This window comes from Dasypus novemcinctus, chromosome 8, assembly GCF_030445035.2.
Source record: "Dasypus novemcinctus isolate mDasNov1 chromosome 8, mDasNov1.1.hap2, whole genome shotgun sequence".
Lineage (NCBI taxonomy): Eukaryota > Metazoa > Chordata > Mammalia > Cingulata > Dasypodidae > Dasypus > Dasypus novemcinctus.
The window spans coordinates 71,168,675-71,194,372 of NC_080680.1; the positions used below are offsets into that span (position 1 = coordinate 71,168,675).

The window sequence follows — 25,698 nt, forward strand, 5'->3', positions numbered from 1 at the left end:
TGTTCTTCTCCTTTGCATTTACTTCCCAGGGCTCCAGCATCAAAATTTCAACTCTCTCCTCTGCCATTTCATTTTCGCTGTGAACCCCTGCCCACCAAGGGGGCAGGGACTCAATGTCCTACTAATGTGGCCCAATCAAAGCCCTAATCATAATTTAATAAAGTAAAAGGGAAACCTCTGAAGTTAATACAATCTACTATGCCCAGAGGAACAGACCAGTTATAAACATAATCCAATATCTATTTTTGGAATTCATAAACAATATCAAACTAGGGCACATGGATTCAAAACCCATCTTTCTACTTATTATCATTGTGTTATCAGGTATATTACTTGAACATTCCTGAGTTTCAGTTTTTCACTATAAAATAGAATACAAATACCTTCCTTCAATATTATTAAAAGAATACAAATGGACAGTATTTGCAAGCACCTAGCATTGTATCTGGTATGTAGTATATAATAATAAATGTTAACTTCATTCCCTACATTATATAAGCTGAAGTCTGCTGAGAAGACTGGCCTTCGTCCTCTGTCAATCTCCTTTTAGTAACTGTCATGATCCTGAAATTCTTCCATTATGACTTAATTCTCTCCTTTGCTCCTCCAATCCTTCTCAGTGGGCTTCCACTTTAAACTATTCTTGGTTATCTTCTTTTTGTGCAAACAAGTCTATCAGATTCTTACTGAGAGCTAGATAAGAGGACACTGAGGAGTTAAGAGTTTTGTTCAATACTCTCTTAGAGGACAGAGATGGTGTGGGTGTGGGTGTGCACAGGGGGAAATAGCAGGTGATTCAATCAGGAGAAGAGCCCAGAGAGGGTGGATAGGCTCCAAAGACTGATTCCTCCACTCCAGGTACATTTCTTGGAGCTAGACAGACATGACCCAATTACAGATCATCCCTCCTTCACAGCAAGAAAGATAGGAAAGATGATGAAGCAGCATTGTCAGTTGTAGGATTTTGTGAAGTGGGCAAAACTCATTTCTGAATATTCCCAATCTCTCTGTCTTGTATGCTTTCCAGCTTTTTGTCCCCCTCTCCCCATTGTCTCCCTTCCTTACCCCAGTTTCAACCAAGCTCCAGGATTCTCCAGGAGCCTTCCTGCCAGATGTGAACACCTCCCAAATTGCCTCACACTAAGAATTTTGTCCTTTTACACTGCTACTCTGAGGTGACAGAAGGGCCCTAGAGAGAAAGCAGTGCTTGAGGGCTGACTTTGTCACTACTCTCTGAGTAACACGGGCCAGTCCCTCTTCTGTAATTGGAGGCTTGCACCAGACAATTTCTAAAGTCTCTTCCAGCCTAAACAATTCTCGATTTGATGATGCCATGCCCACCCCTCTTCCAATGTTGGCCTCACAGAACGAAGTTTGCATGGAAACCCACATGTGTGCTAAATGTGTAATAAAATTGCCTGTTTGGTTGCTCTGCTACTCCCTAGAAGTAAAAAGTTTCCTGACAGCTGACTGGTCCTAACACCAACTAGAGCATGTGTTATTTGTCCTGGGTGGAAGATTTCTGTGTTTGAAGGTGGGAAGAGGATGCCATTCCCACTAGCAGACAGACAAAAGCCTTGTTTGGCTGGGAAGTAGGGATGGGAAACTGACAAGCCCTTTGAGGAAACTGTCTTGGCACAATTCCTGGGTGAGAACAGTTTGTGATTAGAGACATAACCCAGTCACATCCAGGATGCCCCTAATTCCATATTCACAACTACACCCAAAAAAGTTAGCAACTTACCTTAGTTATTTTCTGTACTGTGCATTTTAGTCTTTTCTCATTAATTGCCTAATGTCTTCTTGGAATGACCTATAAGGATGAAGTTATTGCCCAGAGTCTTACTATCTACATAAAAGGATCATGAAGAATAAAAAAGATTAAAGTGTTAGAAGCTTGCCTGGGAACTGAATTTCTTTAGATGAGACAAGAAGGTAGAGAAGGCACTAAAAATACTTTACCAGAGGGTTGCTGCATTAAATGGCATACAGTTTTGCATAGGATAAAAAATGGAGAAAGTAATACCAAATTTAGGGTAGATTTAAGGAAGCACATTTTAGAAGTGAGTTCTGCTGAACACTTATTCATTCTTCAAAACTCTGCTCAGTAGTTACTTTTTGGGAAAGACTTTTCTAACTATTTTCTCATATTTCTCTCCCTTTGCCTGTGTAATTCCAATTCTCCTTCAGGTCAAATATCACTTACTCAGGGAGGCCTTACTTGATCCACCAATGCATCCACTCACAACTCCTGACTTAGGCTCACCATTATGTTATCTCATAGCACCTTGCAATCCTTTTCCGTAGTACTTATCATGGGCCCATGGTTGTATTTAATTACCTGATTGGTTTTCCATGTATGTCTCTCTCATTTACTTGTCAGTTACTTGTATTTGTTTTCTGCATTGTTGTGTCTCCAGGGCTGAATGCATTACCTAGCAAATGGGAGATAATAAATGTTCAGCAATCAAAGGAAAGAAAGAACATATAAACGATTTCATGAGTGGTGTTTGAAATTAGAAGAAATTACCTTCTCCAGAAAGCATAAAAAGTAATGAAACTGGGGCTTCTAGGAATATGGAGGATTAGAGAGGCAGAGGGATAACTTCTCCCAGAAAAAAAATTAGCTAGCGGACAGGTGGAGACTCTCTGGGGAGCTGCTCTGGGCTCAGGACACCAGGGGAAGGCTGGATACCACCCAGAAGAGAGAGAATCAAAGGGAAGGAGTCTCAGCTGGCTGGAAAAATCCTGTGAGTCAGGCAGCAGCAGCTACTGTTAGCACTTATCCACCATACCTCAGAGCAAACAGCAGTGTGCAGACTGCAGTGGCTATGGACTAGATGACTTTCCACTAAGCAGGTGGCAGGGAGCCTCTTCACCAAGAAGGGGAGTGGGAGGGACACAGCCTACAGCAAATTCAGAATTAGGTCAGCAAACTTGGTCTGCTGGGTTGAAGAGATCACATACTTCCAGGACAGGGGTCCTAAGACATTGTTTGCCTTGAGAGCCTGCCTGTAGCTAAAGATAATTTACATTCTCAAACACCCTCCACAGTGCTCTGGACTGGTTGCTGAGAGGCGGAGGGAGAGTGCAGCCCGCCAAGGGAGAAAAACAGCTTCTGAAAAAGTTTATTTGTGAGAGGTAGCCTGCCCTGAGGGACATTACTTATGCAAGGACTGGGATACCTTGATTCCCTTCCCTTCTAGCACTGAAGTCTGAGCTGGGAGGTCTACCAAAGTGTGCTATCTGCTGGAAGACCGGAAAATTGCATGAAAAGAAGAGGGGAATAATAAACAAACAAACAAACAAATAAATAAATGGCAATCAAGTGCCTTTACTGCACCCCTCTCCAAGGACCTTGGAACTGGTCTGCACCCCATTAGTAGGTCTTTAGGGGGCAATCCTAAAGATCTAGAAAAGTTGAACCAAGAGTCAAAGGACAAAATTACAAGCCACACTTAGGAAAAGGAAGATATAACTCAGGCAAAGGAACAACACATCAAAGCTCCAGACGAGACACAGGACTTGACACAACCAATTTATAACGTTCATACAAATCTCTTAAATCAAATTATGGAGTTGAAGGACAACATGCTGAAAGAAATAAAAGACATTAAGAAGATACTGTGAGAGATTTCCAGAAGATGGCTGACTAGGATATATGGGATTCTCTTCTCCCCAGAAAAATAGCTACAGCACAGGCAGAAATGGTCTGGAAAAAAAATCTAGGATTGAGGACACTAGAGGAAGGCTGGACATCACCCATAAGAGGAAGGGACAAAGGAAAAGAATTGTGACAGAAAAACTGTGGGTCAACAGCTGCAGCTGCTAGTGCTGGCAACCTCCCCACACTGTAGATATTTTTGAATTCTCAAGCTTCAGGGCTGGTGGCTACAGACAAAGGGGGTCCCAGGGATTCACCTCCCCAAGAAAGGGGAGAGAGAGGGACACAGCCTAAGGCCAACTGAACTTATGACCCACAAATCTGGTCTGCTGTGTCCCAAGAGTGCTTTCAGGCTGGGTGGGGCTAGGCCATGGTTTGCCTTGGGAGCCAGTTTGGTACTGAAGAGATCTGGGACTAAAGAGATCTGACCCTCTCAATCTCCCTGTCTCCTGACTGGGACTGGTTATTGAGGATGTAGTGGGGAATGGAATTATTTCCTACTCAGGAATAGGGAGGGGGCTTCCAGTGAAGGTTGGAGAGCTGCTTCTGAGAAAGCTTGAAATCCCAGGCTCTTAGCCTCCAAGCAGGAACCTCTATCACATTGATCCAGTCCATGTTGTAGCAAAAAGATTCCAACCAGGTGTTGAACTGAGAGGGTTGCCAAATAGCCGGTCTACTGGCAGACCAAGGAAGTGCACATGAGGAAAGTCTGAAATGTCTATGACAAAGCTACTTGAGTTAATAAAAGAGTTCAACAAAGTGGCAGGATATAAAATCAATACCAAAAATTAGTAACGTTTCTCTATACTAACATTGAAAAATCTGAGTTGGAAATCAGGGGGGAGATTCCATTTACATAGCAACAAATAAACTCAAATTCATAAGAATCAATTTAACTGAAGAAGTATAGGACTTACATGCAGAAAACTACAAAACAATGCTAAAAGAAATCAAAAGATACCTAAACACGGGGAAACGGACTTTGGACCAGTGGTTAGGGCGTCCGTCTACCACATGGGAGGTCCGCGGTTCAAGCCCCGGGCCTCCTTGACCCGTGTGGAGCTGGCCCATGCGCAGTGCTGATGCGCGCAAGGAGTGCCATGCCACGCAGGGGTGTCCCCCGCGTAGGGGAGCCCCACGCGCAAGGAGTGCACCCATAAGGAGAGCCGCCCAGCGCGAAGGAGGGAGCAGCCTGCCGAGGAATGGTGCCGCCCACACTTCCCGTGCTGCTGACGACAACAGAAGCAGACAAAGAAACAAGACGCAGCAAAAAGACACAGAAAACAGACAACCGGGGGAGGGGAGGGGAATTAAATAAATAAAAATAATAAATCTTTAAAAAAAAAAAAAAGATACCTAAACAAATGGAAAGACATTCCGTGTTCATGGAATGGAAGGCTAAATATCATAAAAATGTCAATCCTACCCAAACTGATTTGTGGGACAGCAAGCCTCCCTAGGCATGGCCAGCCCCGGCGGAAGGCAAACGCGTAGCCTGGAGCCCGGGGTCAGGGTGGCTGGCACGAGCGCAAGCCCTCAGCCTGCCCAGGCCTACTACAGGGCCGCTAGAATGGGCCGCCGCGTCCTCAGCCGGCATGGGCGTGACGCCTTCAAGCCCGCCCAGGCACCAGCAGAGGCTGCGCCCATAATCTCCCGCCTAAACGTAACATCTGGTCGGCCCCTGCCACTCCACCCTTCTTCCTCCCCTCCCTCTCCCGCTCCCTTCCCCCCCACGCTACTGCTTTGTTCTCTATTTCCCGCCACTGCCTAAGAAGCTGAGTCTGCCTTCCACCCCCGCAACAGCAATAGCCAATCCTCTGCCACCACCTCTCCCACTTCATGTAACCTCTTACCAGCCTTCCCCCCTGGCAACTGCTTACGGCAGCCAACCAAAATGCTGCTCACCTCTAAACCAATCAGCATTCCCCACGCCCCTCTCCTGCCCTATAATACTGTGCGCACTTCCTAAATAAACCAGACCTGTGCCACCAGCCTCGTCTCCATGGTTTGAGTTCCTCTAGCCCAGCCGCGTCGTCCTCACCTAAGCCCGCGGCCCCAAAAAGCCCCACAGAGGCTTTGGGGTCCCCCACGAAGCCCCCCAGAGGCTTCAACACTAATTTATAGGTTAAATGCAGTACCAATCAAAATTCCAACAGTCTACTTTACAGAAATAGAAAAGGCAATCACCAAATTCATTTGGAAGAGAAAGTGTTCCTGAATAGCAAAAAACATTCCAAAAAAGAAGAGCAACAAGGGAGGAATTTCACTGCCTGAACTTGACACAAATTACAAAACTACAGGAATCAAAACAGCATGGTATTGGTATAAATATGAAAATCCAGAAATAAACTTGCACCCCTATGACCAACTGGTTTTTGACAAAGGTACCAACACAATGTTAATGGGTCAAAACAGTCTCTTCAACAAATGGTGCTGGGAGAACTGGATATTCATAACCAAAAGAATGAAAGAGGACCCCTATCTCACTTTCTATATAAGAATGAACTCAAAATGAATGAATTAAAGACCTAAATGTAAAAGCCAGGATCATAAAACTACAAGAAGAAAATGTAGAGGAACATCTTAAAGACCTTGTGGTGGGTGATGGTTTCTTGGACCTTGCACCCAAAATACAAGCTACAAAATAAAAAGATAAATGGTACCTCCTCAAAATAAACACTTTTGCCCCTCAAAGGACTTTGTCAAAAAGAGGAAAAGATAGCCAACTCAATGGGAGAAAATATTTGGAAATTATATATCCAGTAAGGGTATAATATCCATGATATTAAGGAATGCTACAGCTAACCAATAAAAAGACAAATGACCTGATTTGAAAATTGGCAAAAGACTTGAACAGACATTTGTCCAAATAAGAAATACAAATGGCAAAAATACACATGAGAAATTATTCAACATCACTTGCAGATAGGGAAATGCAAATCAAAACGACATTGAGATATCATTTCATACCTCTTAGAATAACCACTATTAAAAAGACAGAGAACCACAAGTGCTAGAGAGGACATGGAGAGATGGGGACACTAAATCACTGTTGGTGGGAAGTTAGAATGGTAGAGCTACCATGGAGGACTCTTTGGCACTTCCTAAGGAAGTTGAATGTAGAGTTGTCATGTGACCTGGCAATACCTCTACTAGGTATATACCCAGAAAACTGAGAATAGTGACACAAACAGACATCTGCGCACTGATGTTCATAGTGGCATTACTCACAATTGCCAAAAGATGGAAACAACCCAAGTGTTCATCAACTGAAGAATAAACAAATTGTGTTGTATACACAGGATGGAATATTATGCAGCTGTTAGAAGTCATAAAGCATGTAACAACATGGATGAACCTGGAGGACATATTAAGTGCACCAAGCCAGACACAAAAGGACAAGTACTGTGTGATTGTGCTACTCTGAACTAAATATATTGTGTAATCTCATGGAGTTAATAAATTGAATATGGGTCACTAGAAAATAGAATGAGGTTGGAGAATGGAAAGCTGAGGGTCAACTTGTGCAGAATTTTTTAAAAGGATGTGTGTTAATCTATGTAAATGAACAGAAAAGGTGAAAACCCAATGTAATGTCTGTAACTAGCAGTACTATTATATGGGTATGAATGGGGTTTAAAGAGAAAGTCTAAGGTCATGTATATTACTAAAAGGAAAGGAAAAAATATAAGTGGGACTATATAGCACAGTAAAATTTCATGTAGAATATGAATATGGTAAAATTGCATATATGACTGTTTTTCTTTGAAAATGAATAAATGTGCATTAACAATACAAGATGTTAATATCAGACAAAAGCATTATGCTAAGTGAAAGAAATCAGATACAAAATATTATATATTGTCCAATTCTATTTATATAAAATATGTCAGTATATAAAGATGAATTTAGATTAATGGTTATTTAGGGCTGAGAAAGGACTGCTAATGGGCATGGAATTTTTCTTTTTGGAGTAATGGAACTGTAAAAATATTTTGTGGCAATAAATGTACAACATTGTGATTACACTAAAAGCCATTGATTATACACTTTGGATAGATCACATAGTGTATGAATATATCTCAATAAAACTGCTTAATAAATAGATGAATAATTGTGCAAAATAGCCAGAAACAGCAGCTATGTACATCAGGGGAAGCAAAGAGAGATTGATGGGTGATGAATTTTCTTGTTAGTTTGTTTTCTGTTTATTATTGAAATAATGAAAAAATGTATAATAATGATTGAGGTATTGAATATACAACTGTGGTTATACTAAATACATTTTGGATGAATTATATGCTTTATTAGTATGTATCAAAATTGATTTGATTAAAAAAGTTGTTAGGTTAATTTGTATGTAAAATGATTTCTTTGACTATATATGAGTCCTAGAGAGAAAAAATAAAAAGATACTAGGTGATCACAAAGAAAAACTTGAAACCTTGGCTAGAAAAATAGCAGAGCTTATGGGAATGAAAGCATAATAAGTGAAATTGGAAATATAATAGACACAAAATAGCAGATTTGAAATCATGGAAGATAGAATTAGCTATGTAGAAGACAGAACTACTGAAATTGAAAAGAGAGAAGAACAGAGAAAAATAATAGAAAAAATTGAGCAGGGACTTAGGGAGTTGAACAATAGCATGAAGCACACCAACATATGTGTTATGGAAGTTCCAGAAGGAGGAGAGAAGGGGAAGGGGGCAGAAAGAGTATCTGAGGAAATAACAGCCCCAAATTTCCCAACCCTCATGAAATATATAAATAAACATGTCCAGAAAGAACAGCATACTCCAATTTGTATAAATCCAAATAGACCTACCAAAGACACATAATATTCAGAATGCCAAAGATAAAATGAAAATTCTGAAAGCAGCAAGGGAGAACCAAAACACCACATACTAGGGACATCCAATAAGACTTAGTGAATATTTCTCTTCAGAAACTAGGAAGGCAAGAAGACAGTAGTATGGTATAATTAAGATACTGAATGAGAAAAATTACCAGGCAAGAATTTTTTATCTGGCAAAATGGCCCTTCATATATGACAATGAGTTTAAATAGTCACAGATAAACAGAAACTTAGAGAGTTTGTAAACAAGAACCCAGCTCTGCAGGCAACACTATAGGTAGTTCTGCAACCAGAAAAAGTAAAAGAGTCAGGAGAGAGAATGTAGAAGTGAAGACTACCAGAATGGGTAACCAAAAGATGGACAAAAATAAGATATGACATATGAAAGCCAAAGGATAAAATGGTTGATGTAAGTAATGCCTTTACAATAATAACTGAATGTTAATGGATTAATCTCCCATATCAAAAGATGTAGGCTGATATAATAGATAAGAAAATATGTGCCATTCATATGCTGTCTGCAGGATATTTACCTTAGATATAAGAATGCAAATAGACTAAAAGGGGAAGGATGGGAAAAGATACTTCACACAAATACTAACCAAAAGAGAGCAGAAATAGCTATACTGGTGTCAGACAAAATAGACTTTAAATGTAAAAAAAGTGTTGAGATCCAGAAAACTATTATTTATTAATAAAAGGGACAACCCGCTAGGAAGGAGTAACAGTCATAAATATCTACCCAGGATGGCCCAAAATATGTGAGGCAAACTCTGGGAAAACTGAAAGGAGAAGTGATATCTCTACAATAATAGTTGGAGACTTCAACATGCCATTCACATCAATAGATAGAACAAATAGAAGATCAACAAGTAAATAGAGAAGTTGAACAATATGATAAATAAGCTGGACCTAACAGATATAAAGAACACGCAACCCAAATCAGCAGATGGTACATTCTTCCCAAGTGCTCATGAATCTTTCTCCAGGAAAGACCACATGTTGGTCCATAACACAGATCTCAATAAATTTAAGAATATTGAAATTATACAAGGCACCTACTCTGATCAAAATGGAATGAAGCTGGAAATCATTAATAAATAGGAAAGGGGAAATTTTGCAAATATATGGAGGCTAAACAATGCACTCCTAAACAGGGGGTCAAAGAAGAAATTGCAAGAGAAATTAGTAGTTATCTTGAGGCTAATGAAAATAAGAACAAAGCTTATCAAATTCTCATTGGGCCCCTGAGACCTAACAGGCAGGGATCATAAGACAACCAATTAGAACAACAAAGAGTTGGGGCCCCTCCCTAATATTATGCAGTAGGAGGAGTAAAAGTCTTAAAACACCTAACCTGGGTAACCCATTTGCATGGTTCATACTGTAGCATGCCTGGAGTCCCTGTCTAGGACTATGTACTCTTTTCTTGTTTCTTAATAAATTCTTTACTCCCTTACCTACAAAAAACAAAAGAAAAAAACCAAAACAAAAACAAAAACAAAAAACCTTATAGGATACAGTGAAGGCAGTGCTGAGAGGGAAATTTATACCCTAGATGCCTGTACTAAAAAGGAAGAAAGAGCTAAAATCAAAGTCCCAACTGAAGAACTAAAGAAATAAACAAACAAACAAAAGAACAAACCAATCCCAAAGTAAGCAGAAATAAAGAAATAACAAAGATGAGAGCAGAAATAAAGGAAATTGAGAACAACAACAACAAAAACAATGGAGAAAATCAAAATCAAAAGCTGGTTCATTGAAAAGATCAATAAAATCAACAAACCCTTAGCAAGACAACAAATACAAAAAGAGTGAACATATAGATAGATAGACAGACAGACAGATAGATCAGGAAAGGAAAAGGAAATATTTATGAATGATCCCACAGAAATAAAAAGGACCATAAGAGAAACTGTATGACAAGAAATTAGACAACCTAGATGAAATGGACAAATTCCTAGAAATCCATACACAACCTCCATTGACTCTACAATAAATACAGGAACTCAGGAAACCAATCACAAAGAGATTGAATCAGTCATCAAAAATCTTCCAGTAAAGAGAAATCCAGAAACAGATGTCTTCACAGGTGAATTCTTCCAAGCATTTTGAGATATATTAATCCTGTTAAAACTCTTCCAAACAATTGAAAAGGAAGGAAAATTACCCAACACATTTTATGAAGACAACAACACCCTAATACCAAAGTAAAGACATGGACTATAGTTTGTAGCGTTACTTTAACAATGTTCTTTCATAATTTTTCACAAATGTTTCCCAAAAATGCAAGATATTTGTGGTAGATTGATATATGGGAAATCCTGTGTGATGATGTGCATATTTGTTTCACAACTTTTATTATACACTTATTGTTTATGTATGTTCATTTTTTAATGATATACTTCAATAAATTGTTTTTAAAATGAAAACAGTAATGAAACTAAAATTTAAACAATTCCACAAAGTATTTTGGATATTTGAGATTCTTTTTGCTTCTTCAGCTCATTGCTTGAGTTTTGATTCCAGAAATTCTTCTGGCTTACACCATTTCAGCTCACTGCCAAACCCCTGATTTCAGAAATACTTTCAGTCAAGGTAGTAATAATTGCCATTTTAAATATTTAGAACTTTAAGGTATCTATTGCTGTTAGAAATGTGAGAGGATCAAGAAAACCTTAGAAAAATTTTTAATGTAGCTAAATACCAAAATGCCAAGAAACCTTAGAGACAAGTCCTCAGAAGACATGATACACTATTCCAAACACATTAGCAAAATTTTACCTAACACTGCAATTCTAAGGTAATAACAAGCAAAAGGAAATAGCTTCATAATGCAATAATTTAACCTGCTTTTTACTCTTAGCTTGCCAATGCTTTGACAATGGGAACTGGGTTAATCAGAACTTGGCTATCTATAGCTGTGTTGAGCTTCAATGTGGGAAGAGAGAGAAAGCAGGCTAATTGGAAAATCATGTTGGGGCTGAAGTGAAATGTATGTGTATTGATATTCATATTTAAACTTCCTGGATCTCATTTTCTTCACCTGTTAGGAAAAAAAAAAAGTAAAAACTGGTGACCTCTGAGGTTTTATGGTTCTTTATTCGTCTATTTTTATGGAGGCAAAATTCACTTAATATTTACCACATTAACCATCAGTTAATGGTTTTTAGTACATTCATTTTGCATTATTTTTTGAAATTTATTATGGTAACTTATCTATAATTTAAAATTTTCCATTTCAAACATTTTAAGTGTGCATCTCAAGGTACATTCAATTAATTACATTTACAGTGTTGTGCTGCCATCACCACCATACTTTACTAAAACTTTTCCATTACCCTAAAGATAAACTCCATATTTAGTAAGCAATAACTCCACATTCCTCCCTCCCCCCTGGCCCTGGTAACCTCTAATTTATTTTCTGTCTCTATGAATTTGCATATTCTAGATATTTCATATACATAGAATCATACACTTTTTGTCCTTTTGTGTCTGAATTATGTTATTAACATAATGTTTTCTAGGTTCATCCATGTTGTAGCATGTATCAGAACTTCATTCCTTTTTATGGCTGGGTAACATTTCATTGTATGTGTATACCATCTTTTGTTTATGCATTCATCTGTGAATGAACATTTAAGTTGTTTCTACCTTTTGGCTATTATGAATAGTGCTGCTATGAACATTGGTTTACCAGTACTGTTAGAGTTCATTGTTTTCACTTCTTTGGGGTATATACCTAGAGGTAGAATTGCCAGGTTAAATGGTAATTATATGCTTAACTTTTTGAGGAACTTCCAAACTATTTTCCACAATGGCTGCACCATTTTACATTTCCATCAACAATGCACAAGGGTTCCAATTTCTCCACATCATTGACAACACTTATTTTCCATTTTTAAAATAATAGCCGTCCTAGGGGTATGAAGTGGCATCTTACTGTGATTGGTTTTATTTGTTTTTAATTATGCAAAATCTTATTGTTTTTCCAAATGAAATCTTATTGCAGCATAAATGTTAAAAGAACTGATGAAAGTAGAGTTGCTTTAACAAGAATGTGTGTGGGAGGGTGGGATCTGAAATCCCCTCTGTTGATTTCACCTTCCATACTGCTACTCTCTGAAACTTCTGGAATACTTCTCTAGAAAATGAAAAATGAGGACTACTTAAAACAGTTTGAAAAACTTGGCTCTTTCTCTAATTGCTAATTCAATTCAGTTTTATTACATGGGTGTTGATTTAGGCCCAATTTCTATTGCTATTTTTAGATTAAAAATATTTCCTTGTCTCGTTCATGGTTCATTATTCAAAGTAATATTGAATACAAGAAAATCCAAATACAACAACATGTTTTGAACATTATTTTGAGTTCACCACAATGGGATTTAGCCAGAAAATTTTACTGTGAAAATTAGAAGCTGTTCAGTGTAGCACACAAGGAAATGCAATTAGCAAATCAACATATTAAGGTACTGTTTATGCTTCAATTGTGATGGACAATTATATTTCAACTTGGCAGATGCCATGCCATGGCAGGAAATATTTCCCTCCAAGTAAGAGTACAGTTTTATGCAAACATTGAAAAGAATTTGAGAAGGGAGCTTTGCTAAAGAAAAACACTATCAATCTCAAAAACAAATGTGGGAAAATCAATACGCCTCTCACTTTCTTACACAAAACTCTTAGCCTTCATGATAGAAGCGTAAATAGGACTAATTAGTGAAGTTGATCAGAGTTCCTTAAGGCTATGGTTGTGATGAAACAACTCAATACCAGTCCCCAATATGACTTAGAGAGGATAGGTACTATAATGTAAGAAAATTTGTTAGGCACAGGGCCAGAGATCTGTGTAAACCCAGATGGGATATGTCATTTGGTAATTATTCTCAGGAAAATGTCCCTGATTCCTTGAGTGGCACAAGTCATGCAGTCTGACCTTTCACAGTGTCAGTAGAACTCTTGTGAGAAGCCACAGGCCACAGTGGTATCTGCTGCAGTAGGGCCTCTGCAACTTCATTCTCTTTGAAAGGCTAAGTTTGGTCACCCTAGGTGTCCCGTTTCTTAAATTTTATTTTAACCCGTATCCTTTTTAAAAAAAAGGCTTTACTTTTTGAACAGTTTTAGGTTTACAGAACAAGTGTTCAGAAAGTACGGAGAGTTTCCATATACCCTCTCTTCCCCCCCACTACTTACATTTCCCCCTATTATTAACATCTTGCATTGATGAACCAAAATTGTTACACTATTTTTAACCAAAGGCTATAGTTTAAGATTCAGTCTTGTTGTACAGTTCTATGGGTTTTGCCAAGTGCATTATGTCCTATGTCCACTATTAGGTATCATAGAGAATAATTTCACTGCCCTAAAAATGCCCCGCTTTCCACCTACACATCCCTCCAGTCTTCCCCCTGAGCGCCGAGTAATTGCTGACATTTTTACTGTTTCTAAAGTTTTGCCTTTTTCACAATGTCATATAGTTGGAATCATACCGAATATAGCTTTTTTAGACTGACTTCTTTTACTCAGCGATAAGCATTTTAGATTCTCTGTGTCTTTTTACATCTTGATAATTCGTTTCTTTTTATTGCTGAATAATATCCCATTCTATGGATGTACCAGAGTTTATCTATTTGCTTATTGGAGGATATCTTGTCTGCCTCCAATTTTTGGCCACTTATGAATAGAGCTGCTATAAACATTTGTGTGCAGGTTTTTATATGGAAATCACTGTTTAATTCATTTGGGTAAATACCTAGGAGGGGGATTGCTGGATTATATGAATACATATTGGTTCTTTTTCAGCACTGAAGGATGATGTCATTTCCTGTTATAAGTCCAAAGGAGAAAGAGAAATGAATTATTAGGACACAATCCAAGAAGATTTGGAGTGGGCATAGGAATAAATGACAATAGACATATAGTTTCATGGCTCTTGACTACCTTCATTCAATGGCTATTGCTCCTTTGTAAGGGAATCACAAGATATTTACTTTTTTTGTTTAATTTTTATGTGTAAATAATATTCAAAACGGTTCAAAAGCCAGTATGACTAAATATACAGTGAAGAATCTTTCTGTATAATGTCCCCTGACTACCCAGTTCTCCCCTAATAGGCCACCACTATTCTGAGTTTCTTATATTACCTTTCAGAAATTCTTTAGGCACATCCAAACAAATACAAATACAGATTCTTATTTTAGTGAAACAAAGCAGATGAGTCTTAAAATCTTTATTTGGAACCTTGTGGCTATTTCTTCCACACTGAAAGCTCACGTACAAGACCCTTCTAATATGTCTATGGCAAATGGTGTTACAAAGGTCATGGGGCTCACTGGTGGAAGAGGGCTTCCTATAGCTAGCATGCTGAATAGTAGCAAAGTGTAGGCAGGTGCAGACTGCAGGGATAAAACAAGGTCCCTTTCCATTCTGATAGTCAAGGGAGAGAGCTGGGGGGAGCAAGAGAAACAGAAACCAGATCCATACCTAGAAACAATATACGGACCAAGTGTAGTTGTCTTTTCAGGTCAGCAGCTTTTTATATTATTTCCTAAAGTCATTAAATAAACCACAGCCAGTGCCAGTGCCGTGAGTTCAGAGCAGATTCCTCGATTTTGGCAAGTCATTCGACTGGACCTAGAAACAGGGATGGATTGAGTCGGAGTTGAAAGAATTACCACACTTCCTTCCTCTTGATGACTCTCTTTGGGGACATGCCTGAATTGAGTGAGTACAGGAGATGAGGTGGTGTCCTTTCTGAGGCAGGGCTGGAAAAGCACATGGAAGAGGAGGTGTGCTCTGTTCTTACTCTGGAGCTGTAATTCCACTGCTTGGTTTCCTAGCTCAACCTCAACCTCTACCAACCTATCCCCACACCACTTCCCCCCAGCCCCCACTGAGAGCTTACATTACTGATGAGGCTGGAAGCAAGTTAGATGCTTTAGGGAGCAGGACTGAGAAACAAATCTAGGCAAGTTTTTCTACTCCAACCCCATACATTGAGTTAACATCACAATAAAATGCAACTCTAACTTTTGCTGATATTAAGATTTGACTTTGAAATTCTTCCTAATTAATTGTATAGAGATGTAACTCCTAGTAAGATCATCTTCAAAATATCACTGCAGTCAGCAAACACTGATGATTACCATTAAAACCAAACTGTATGAGGACTTCATGCCAGGAACAATGTTTGGCCTAAGTGGATCCTAGTCCTCCATCTGCCAAGCACTAAGCTAGGCAGTATTTTCATATATAAAAGGATGTGAACAAAACTGCATCAGTCCTCATCTTCATGGAACTTACCATCTAGGAGAAGAGAGGGTAAATACAATAATTGCAAACTGCAGTAATTTTTATGAATGAAACAAATAGGAGACTGAATTAGAGCATAATGAGAAGAGAGTATGTAGAAATTATGGAAAAGGAAGACAAGAGAAGCCCTTTATGTGAAAGTGGTGTTTAAGCTGAGGCCCAAAGGATGAACAGGAGAAAGCCATGCAAAGAGTGAAGAAGAGCATTCCAGCAGGGAGAATAACATATAAAAAAGCCTGAGAAGGTAGGATAGGGAGGGATGTGGTATATCCAAGGAACTGAAAGACCAGTGAGAATTTAAATCCCAGCTTAGACTTCAAAAGCTGTGGAATTTAGTCTCTATTTCCTCGTGTTTAAAATTGAAATAATGGTGCAACTATCTCGCAGGGTTGTTGGGAGAATTTAATTAGGTAACATGAGAATTTAAATGAGACAACATGTAGCCTACCTGAATCACTTTATAGCTGCACAAAGGTCTCTGAGATAACAGTTGCATCCTCATCACCCAATTTGCTTGACCTCTTCAGTCTCCTGACCAGTTTATGCATATTTGGGAATCAACCATCACTGAAACCAGAGAACAGGCTCCAGTCCTGATATTTCCACATTTAAAGAGTGGAAAGAATGGGCACATTCCATTTACTCCATTAAGAAACTTTTGAAAACTGAAAAGACTTAGAAAGCAAAATGAGGATTTTCTTTTTTTTAAGTATGTATCATTTATGGAATAAATTTGTGGACTACATCTTAAAGGTCATGTAGGATTTTGTTTTTATATTTGGGAAAGGGTTGGGGCTTGGGGTTAGACATTCAGGAAGTACAAAAAGAGAAATGAAATAATGACCAATGAGTACCCAATAATTAGCAGACACAGTGCTTGACAATTTTATGTATTTTATCTCATTCAGTCTCCACAAGACTCCTGCAAGATAGGTTTTCTTGACCTCGCTTTAAATATGAGGCAAATGAGGCTCAGAGAAAAATGCAGACTTTACTTATCCACTGCCCTTCTCCTATCTTGTAGTTTAACATGGAGTTGGACAATTCTTTGAAAATGATGAGAGTCTATAAAGTTAGCAAACAGTGTCTGCGAATGATATAATTCTTTAAAATACTTTATTATCATGGCAATACATGCTCTCTCATAAAGTTAATTTATCTCAAATCAATAAACAATTACTGAGTACCCAACCATGTTTTCTTATTATAGTGGGTAAAGATATATAATATGTGGCTTGCTTTAGGGCCAAAGAATAATTGATAGTACATTGCAGCTGCAGAGTGGGGCAGGAGAGGTTAGCAGGGTCTAGGTGATGAAGGCTCTTGGTGCCACTGTGAAGAGTTTTGGATCTTGCCCTATGGAAGAGACACAGGTGATCAGAACAGCACTTTAGAAAGACAACCCATGCAACGATTTTTTAAAGGCATGGTTTTGTTAAGACCTGTTTATCCCATGTGCTCATGTTAATAAACTTCATCATACATAATACCCCCTCTTTGCTTTTAGGAACAGTAGAAGGTGCCATGGACCTGATCTTGATCAATTCCCTACCTCTTGTGTCTGACGCGGAAACATCCCTCACCTGCATTGCCTCGGGATGGCGTCCTCATGAGCCCATCACCATAGGAAGGGACTTTGAAGCTTTAATGAACCAACACCAGGATCCACTGGAAGTTACTCAAGATGTGACCAGAGAATGGGCTAAAAAAGTTGTTTGGAAGAGGGAAAAGGCTAGTAAAATCAACGGTGCTTACTTCTGTGAAGGGCGAGTTCGAGGAGAGACAATAAGGATACGAACTATAAAGATGCGCCAACAAGGTAACCCACTACTCAGTTATGGGCAGGTGAGGCCCACTGGGAAACACACACGTATACATTTTGCCTTAGTGGCTGCCCACTCAAAGGCTGGGCATGAGCTGCCTGAGTTGGAGTATGAAGACTTGTATGCTGCTTTCCAAATATCATTGTCTTTGGTATATTGAACATTGGAAACATCCACTTAAACCTCCTAATGTATTAGTGATATTGTGTCTAGTTTGTGAGATGAAATGAAATCTATCAGCATATCATGGTGTTCTGTCAAGGACTTTATGGCCTCCCAGGAAATGTGACTATATTAAGTGTATGTAATATGAAAGTCACAGCAATGAAGAATAACTGTCCATTCTTAAATTAATCACAATTGGCTGTTTGAGCTTTCTTATTATTTTTCACCTGAAACTCATTATTTTGCTTGCCTCTGAGTTCTCATAACAGAAGTCAGTGTTTTCAGGGGGAAAAATGATAGAAATTTGAAAATGGGTAACTTCTATCAATTTAATTTAATTGGTTACTTGTAGTATCAATTATCTATTGTCAAAATAATCCTGCATAACACACAACCACCAGCTAAAGAGGCATACAACACTATGCATTTATAGCTTATGAGTCTGAGTCAGCTGGGTTGACTAAGTGGCTCTGCTGATCTTGGCTGGGCCTGGTAACATGTCCGGGTAATAGCTGACTACAGGCTCATTAGGCTGGCTCACCTAGGACAACTAGGGCGACTTGGTTCTGTTCCACATATCTCATATCTTTCAGCAGGTTAACCTAAGTATGTTCACATGGAGATAACAAAAGGGGCAAAAGAACAAGTGGAAACATACAAGACTCCTTGTGACTTAGGCTCAGAATTGCATACCGTTACTTTTACCTCATTTTATTGTCCAAGGCCAGTCAAATGGTTGAGTCTAGAGTCAGAGTGGGAGGGCATTACAAAGTTAAATGGCAAAGAGTATAGATACAAGGAGGGATAAAGAATTCAGGCCATCTTTATAGTCTGCCACGCTTGAGAAAAGACCATGATTCAATTTTAGAAGTGAAATGTCCAGGGCCCAGCTCACAGAACACCAGAGTTTCTATGGGAGGATTTTGAGAGCCTCCTCTAGGGGAGGGTCCTAAGATTTTTTTTTTTGACAGCTTTATTGAGATATAATTCACATGTCTTACAATCCCCTCATTTAAAGTGTACAGTTTAGTGGTTTTAGTATGTTCAAAGAGTTCAGTATGTTCGAGTTCAAAGACTGTGACAAATGTCACAGTCAATTTATGACATTTTCATCATCTCAAAAAGAAATCCTACAGCTTTTAGTGATCACCTCCCTTTCCTCCCACTAATCTATTTTCTGTCTCCATAGATCTCTCTATTCTGGACATTTTATAAGGGTGGAATCATAGAATATGTGGTCTTTGTGACTGGCTTCTTTAATTTAGTATAATGCTTTCTAGTTCATCCATGTTTATAGCATGTATCAGTACTTCAGTCATTTTATGGTGAATAATAGTCCATTATATGGATATACCACATTTTGTTTATTTGTCATTTGATGGACCTTTTGGTTATTTCCACATTTGACTATTGTGAATAATGCTTCTATAAACATTCATGTACAAGTTTTTACATATACGTATATTTTCATTTCTCTTGGGTATATACCTAAGAGTGGAATTGCCAGGTCACATGGTAACTCTATGTTTAATTGTTTGAGGAATGGTCAGATTGTTTCCCAAAGTGACTGTACCATTTTAAATTCCCACCATCAGTGTACGAAGGTTTTGATTTTTCTACATTAAGCTAAATCTTTAAGCCAGCCCACCAATCTGGTATTAGTTGGAGTTGCTGGCATCACAAATATTATTTAATTATTCAGTTCTGTCCCAAAAGATTTCTGATGCTCTTGATGATATCTGCTGGGAATAGGGCATAGAGTTCCAGCAGAGATGACCTCTTATCATCAGACCAGAGAGATCTGTACCTTCGTCCATCATCCATTGGCCACTTTCTCTGGGCTGTTGATACCTAAACCAAAAACTCCTTTCCAAATGAACATCATCATAACCTCAGGGGGCTATGGACTAAGAATTTGTCATTTCAAGAGATAATGATATTGTGAGCTCTTCAGGGATTTGGTTTTTAATTATCAAGATGATCCAGATAAGTAACACACCTCTGCACATTTCTCTGATAGATTCTGATAGATAAGAGTCTGCCATTTCCTAAACCAGTGCTCCTCAAAGTTGAATGTGCTTATGAATCAACAGGGGGTCTTGTTAAAATTCAGACTCTGATACACAGGGTAATGTGGTAGAGGTGGGGGGTGTCCTGACATTCTGCCTTTCTAACAGTGTCTCAAATGATGTGATGCTGCTGGGCCCTGGATCACCCTTTGAGTAGCAAGGCTTTAGAGTCAGCACCTAACTGGGGTCTACCAGAAAACATTTCTTTGAATTTGCTAGTGGTAGTAATTAAAGTATCTAAAGGCAACAAGCTCGTTTTGAGGTCAAAAGTGATAAAATCGCTATTCATTACAAATGAAGGAAAGAGTTTTCTTAGCAAAATTATAATGTTCACCTTTAAATGACACCCGGACGAGTGGGAAAAGTGCTCAACAGAAATTCCCAGGAATGCAGCTCTCTGGTGAGGGAAGAGAGGTTGAACAAAGGGATGTGAGGTGTGCCAAAGCTATCATGGCTGAAAAGTCAACTCTATTATTTTTCACATGCCATTTTGTATTTGATTTGTATTAAGAGTAATGTCTCTTTGCTGATATTTCCACATTCTGAGTGAAGATGATCTGAGATTCTTGCCCCGGTGGTTTCACAGGAGTGAAATGTCAAGCGCTATCATGCCTCTTCTTGGCTGTCCTGGGATGAACTTCAACAACGTGTAAATATGAACATAGAGAGGATATTGAACCAGAAACTTGGCAGTTAAAAACCAACCATAATGACCTGTCTAAACTGAGAGTCTTTTAGGTCAGCACAGGTAGAGGTTTGCTTAAACTCAGTTAAATGATGCAAAGGCAGGCTTCAATAGTGTGCTACAGTTGAGAGCAGATGGCTTTTAGACTCAGATACTAACTTCACTAATTACTAGCTGACCATATTAAAAAAAAGTTTTTTAACCTCTATAGGTCTCATTTTTTTCCTCATCTGTGAAACAGATAAAATAATTCCTACAATATGGTCTTAAAGCTTAAAAAAATGGCATTTTTAAGAAACCAGTTCCCCTGGGTACGTTTAAAATATGGTTCCTGAAAGCTTGTGTAAAATGAAATGTTGCAGATTAAGGTACACAATAATAAGAACAATAGCAGTTTGTAAATTTTAGGGGTAGGGATTTGAGGCCAAGCAATCTGACTTCAGAGTTTGTACTTATAACCACTGTACTATCTTTTGTGTGTCACTTTCACTTAAGATTAACCACACTCTCCTATTCTGAGCACTTTATTTTATAAAGTATAATGACTCCACTTGAAACTCTAAAAACAGCAACCCAGGATAGAGTGTTGAAGTATGGGAGTTGATATTAGCCAGTTATCGGCTTTGGGCATGACCCTGGGCAAGTTATTTAACTGAAATCATAGTTTCCTCGTTTGAATTAAACAATGGGGATAGAGATTTTGACATACACATTTGATAATTAAAAGAGGCAAGGTACTTAAAATCACCTACATTATCTGGAAGTAAATGTTCAATAACTATCATTATTAGAGTGCTTTGGAGTAAGTCATAATTCACTGGGAGTGTAAATATTTCTACTTAATTGTGGAAATATTTTATATCTATTAACACAGTTTTGGAGATTTTTACAAAATAAAAGAAATTGGTTGGTACTTTCTTCATCTCAGGCTGTTGGACTTGTTCCATTTCTCTTGCTGACTATGCAATGGCTGAAACGTGGTCTGAGGAAAAGCAGTCTCCTTCACGGTGGGTCATGAGAACCTGAAAGCTAGGTCTTCATGCCGCTATTAATTCCCCAGTAAAACACTCTGGGAACTCAGAAGTGCCTGCCCAAGGACACAGTAGAATAGGATAAACATCAACATATTCCTGTCCTGCTGACTCCTGCATCTGGGGAGGAAGTGGAAAATCCATTTGAGATGTGCCAAAATACAGCTTTAATTGGCTCACAAACCCAAAAATGGCCAAACTGTTTTTATCAATGGCATCATCCAAGACTGTAAAAAGCAGTTTGTTCAAACCTCGCTGGCGATTTCATTTGGGGAGAAGGAAATGAAGTTTGAAATATTTTCAGTTCCAAAGATCTGGTTCAGAACATTCCATCAGAGCAAGCACTGGTATACCCCTCCCCCCATTTTCATTTGAGATATTATTTTACTTCTAAGAACATTAAACTCTCCAAACATGATAAATGAAGTTGATAGTGAGGGGGCATTTGTGTCTAAATAACAGAAATGAATATGCAGAAAGCATAGAGAAAAATTTGAAAATTTGAAATCAGATTCATTCATTCTTTCATTCTTTGTGCCACTCACTGGGAATGCCCTGACCAACAATGCTTAACATGTTCTGAGGATTTATTATGTGCCTGACACTCCCCTAGGAACTTTATACATATTATTATCTAATTTAGTATTTACCAAATGCATATCTGGTAAGGACTATTATAACCCATTAGTAGAGAGGCCTATGGCTCCTGTAACTTAGCTGCATTCACACAACTAGTGAGTGTTAGACCTGGGAAGGTGAACTCAGGCCAGATCCCAGAGGCTGCCCTAGGAGCACATCATGCCATCTTTCAAAACAATTCCTGAACTCTGGGCTCAAGGCTGTAAGGGGAAAGAGCAAGGTATTTGGAGAGCAACTATGAGGTCACTTAATGTGCATTTCAGGGGTCATGTAAGGCCCCTGAAGAAACAGACATGTAAATAGAGATTGAAAAATGCATAGGAGGGAAAAAAATGCCCAGAGGACAGGCAGAGACTGTCTGGGGGCTACTCTGGGGCTTAGAACACCAGGGAAAGGTAAGACACCACCCAGAAGAGAGAGGGAAAAAGGAAAGGAGTTATGGCTGGCTGGAAAATTCCTGTGAGCAAGGCTGCAGCAGCATCTGCTGGCATTCATCCCCCCAGCCTTGGGGGAAAAACGCATTCTGCAGACTGTAGCAGCTGTGGACAACAGAGGCTGCAGACTGAGGGGCTTGCAGTGTCCTCTTCCTGAAGAAGGGGAGAGGGAGGGACACAGCCTACAGCAAATTCAGATTTTAGCCAGCAAACTTGGTCTGCTGTGTTGAAGGGGGTCACACACTTCGAGGAAAGGTGGGACAGCAACATTGTTTGCCTTGAGAGCCTTCAAGCTAACAATAATTTGCATTCTCAAACACTCTTCCTTGTGCCCCAAGCTTGTTGAAAAACAGTTTCTGAAAAAGTTTTTTGGTGAAATTTGGCCCATCCTGAGGACATTGCTTTTGTACCACCCCACCCACCTACCCTTGAAGAGTTACACTGAATGCATTCCCCTGTAGCACCTGGGATCTGAGCTGAGAGGTCTGCCATGGCGGCAGACGAAAAGTGTACCAAAACAAGGGAAATATAATAAATAAACAAATAGGCAATGGTGCCTTTATTCCCACTACCCCCTCACCCCACCTCTCCAAGGCCTTAGCCCTGGGTTCCTTACTGGGTCCTTTGCCCTGGTTTGAGCAGATAAACAAGAGAACTCCTAAAGATCTAGAACAAGTTGAACCAAAAGTCAAAGAACAGTGGTAGTACACAGCTATTTAACAGTAAATCTTGGGAAGCAGACTTGCCCCAGGCAATCGGGCGTCCTTCTACCACATGGGAGGTCCGCAGGTCAAACCCTGGGCCTCCTTGACCCATGTGGAGCTGGCCCATGCGCAGTGCTGATGCGTGCAAGGAGTGCTGTGCCACACAGGGGTGTCCCCTGAAGAAGGGTGTCCCCTGCGTAGGGGAGCCCCATGCGCAAGGAGTGCACCCCATAAGGAGAGCCGCCCAGTGCGAAAGAAAGTGCAGCTTGCCCAAGAACGGCACCGCACACACGGAGAGCTGACACAGCAACATGACACATCAAAAAGAAACACAGATTCCCAATGCCACTGATAACAGAAGCAGACAAAAAAAAAAAAAAAAGAACATGCAGCAAATGGACACAGAGAACAGACAACTAGGGCATGGGAGGGGGGAAGGGGAGAGAAATTAATTAAAAAAAAAACAACAGTAAATCTCTAGGCAAGAGGGAGAAGCTAAACATTAGAGTAAATGCACCATGATAATCAGATGCTTACACATGAACAAAAAATTACAAGCCATACTAAGAAAAAGGAAAATATGATTCAGGCAAAGGAAAAATTAAAGCTCCAGATGAGACAGGACTTGACACAACAAATGAGGTTCAAACAAATCTCCTAAATCAAACCTTAGAGTTGAAGGACAACATGGCTAAGAAAATAAGGGCCATTAAGAAGACACTGGTGAGAAACAGATGCGGCTCAAGTGAAAAGGTTTCCACCTACCATATGGGAATACTCTGGTTTGATCCCTGAGGCCTCCTGGTGAAAAAGAAGAAGAGAAATTGTGCCTGTGTGCTGAACCAGTGCCCACACAGTGAGCCGAGTACCTGTGTGGCAACCTGAGTGCCTGCACGAGTGCCTGTGAGTTGAGCTGAGTGCCCGTGTGGTGATCCAGTGCCTGCATGGTGAGCCAAGTGCCTGCAAGAGTGCCCATGTGGTGAGCCAGTGCCCGCACAGTGAGCCAGTGCCCATGTGGCAAGCCAAGGGCCCATGGAGCAAGCTGAGTGCCTGCACGGTGAGCCAGTGCCTGTGCAAGTGAGTCATACAGCAAGATGATGATGCAACAAAAGATAGATTAAGGTGAGAGTCAAGGTGAAGCACATCAGAGACCAGGAACTGAGGTGGTGCAGTTGACAGGGAATCTCTCTCCACATCAGAGGTCCCCAGGATCGAATCCTGGTGACTCCTAGAGGAGAAAGACAAGAAGAGAAGAAAAAAAGAGAAATAGATACAGAAGATCACATAGTGAGTGGACAAAGACAGCAAAAACAGCAATGCAGGGAAAGGGGAAGGGGTGAATGAACAAATAAATCTTTAAAAATGATTCTCATTAAAAAAAGACACTGGTGAGCACAAAGAAAAATGTGAAATCTTTGATAGAAATATAACAGATTATGGAAATGAAAGACATAAGTGAGACTGAACTACAGTAGAGGCACACAACAGCAGATTTCAAATCATGAAGAAAGAATCAGGGACATAAAGGACAAAACAGCTGAAATTGAAAAGAGAGAAAAACAAAGAAAAAAGAATGGGAAAAAATTGAGCAGGGCTGAGAGAGTTGAATAAAGCAAAAAGCACACCAACAAATGTGTTATGGGAGTTCCAGAAGGAGAAGAGAAGGAAAAGGGTGCAGAAATAGTATTTGAGGAATTAATGGCCCAAAATTTCCCAACTCACCTGAAAGATGTAAATATATGTATCCAGGAAGCATGGTATACTTCAGTTAGAACAAATCCAAATAGACTTTCCCCAAGACACAACATATTCAGAATACCAAATGCCAAAGATAAAAAGAAAATTCTGAAAGCAGCAAGGAAGAAGTAAAACATCACATACAAGGAACATCCAAAAAAACTTAGTGCAGATTTCTCTTCAGAAACCATGGAGGCAATAAGGCAATGGTATGACATAATTAAGATACTCAAAGAGGGAAGTGGACTTGGCCCAGTGGTTAGGGTGTCCGCCTACCACATGGGAGGTCCGTGGTTCAAACCCCAGGCCTCCTTGACCATGTGGAGCTGGCCCATGCACAGTGCTGATGCGTGCAAGGAGTGCCGTGCCACACAGGGGTGTCCATCGCATAGGGGAGCCCCATGTGCAAGGAGTGTGCCCCATACAGAGAGCTGCGCAGCACAAAGGAAAGTGCAGCCTGCCCAGGAATGGCACTGCACACCCGGAGAGCTGACACAACAAAAAGAAACACAGATTCCCGTGCTGCTGACAACAACAGAAGCGGACAAAGAACACGCAGCAAATAGACACAGAGA

General features: G+C 39.6%; 1 protein-coding gene across 7 annotated transcripts in view; it reads left to right on the plus strand.

The window, feature by feature from the left end:
- TEK (TEK receptor tyrosine kinase) overlaps nt 1–25,698 on the plus strand; it is a 127,199-nt gene that overhangs the window by 41,335 nt on the left and 60,166 nt on the right. For 5 of the 7 annotated variants that reach the window (XR_011649412.1, XR_011649413.1, XR_009186816.2 and 2 more), the window contains exon 2: nt 17,344–17,655. The exons of the other annotated variants lie outside the window; for them this stretch is intronic. Coding sequence is in view for 2 of the 5 variants with exons in the window: in XM_004447448.5 (XP_004447505.2) it covers nt 17,344–17,655 (312 nt within the window). In the remaining 3 variants the exon portion in view is untranslated. The remainder of the gene's footprint in view (nt 1–17,343; nt 17,656–25,698) is intronic. 7 annotated transcript variants of the gene reach the window in all.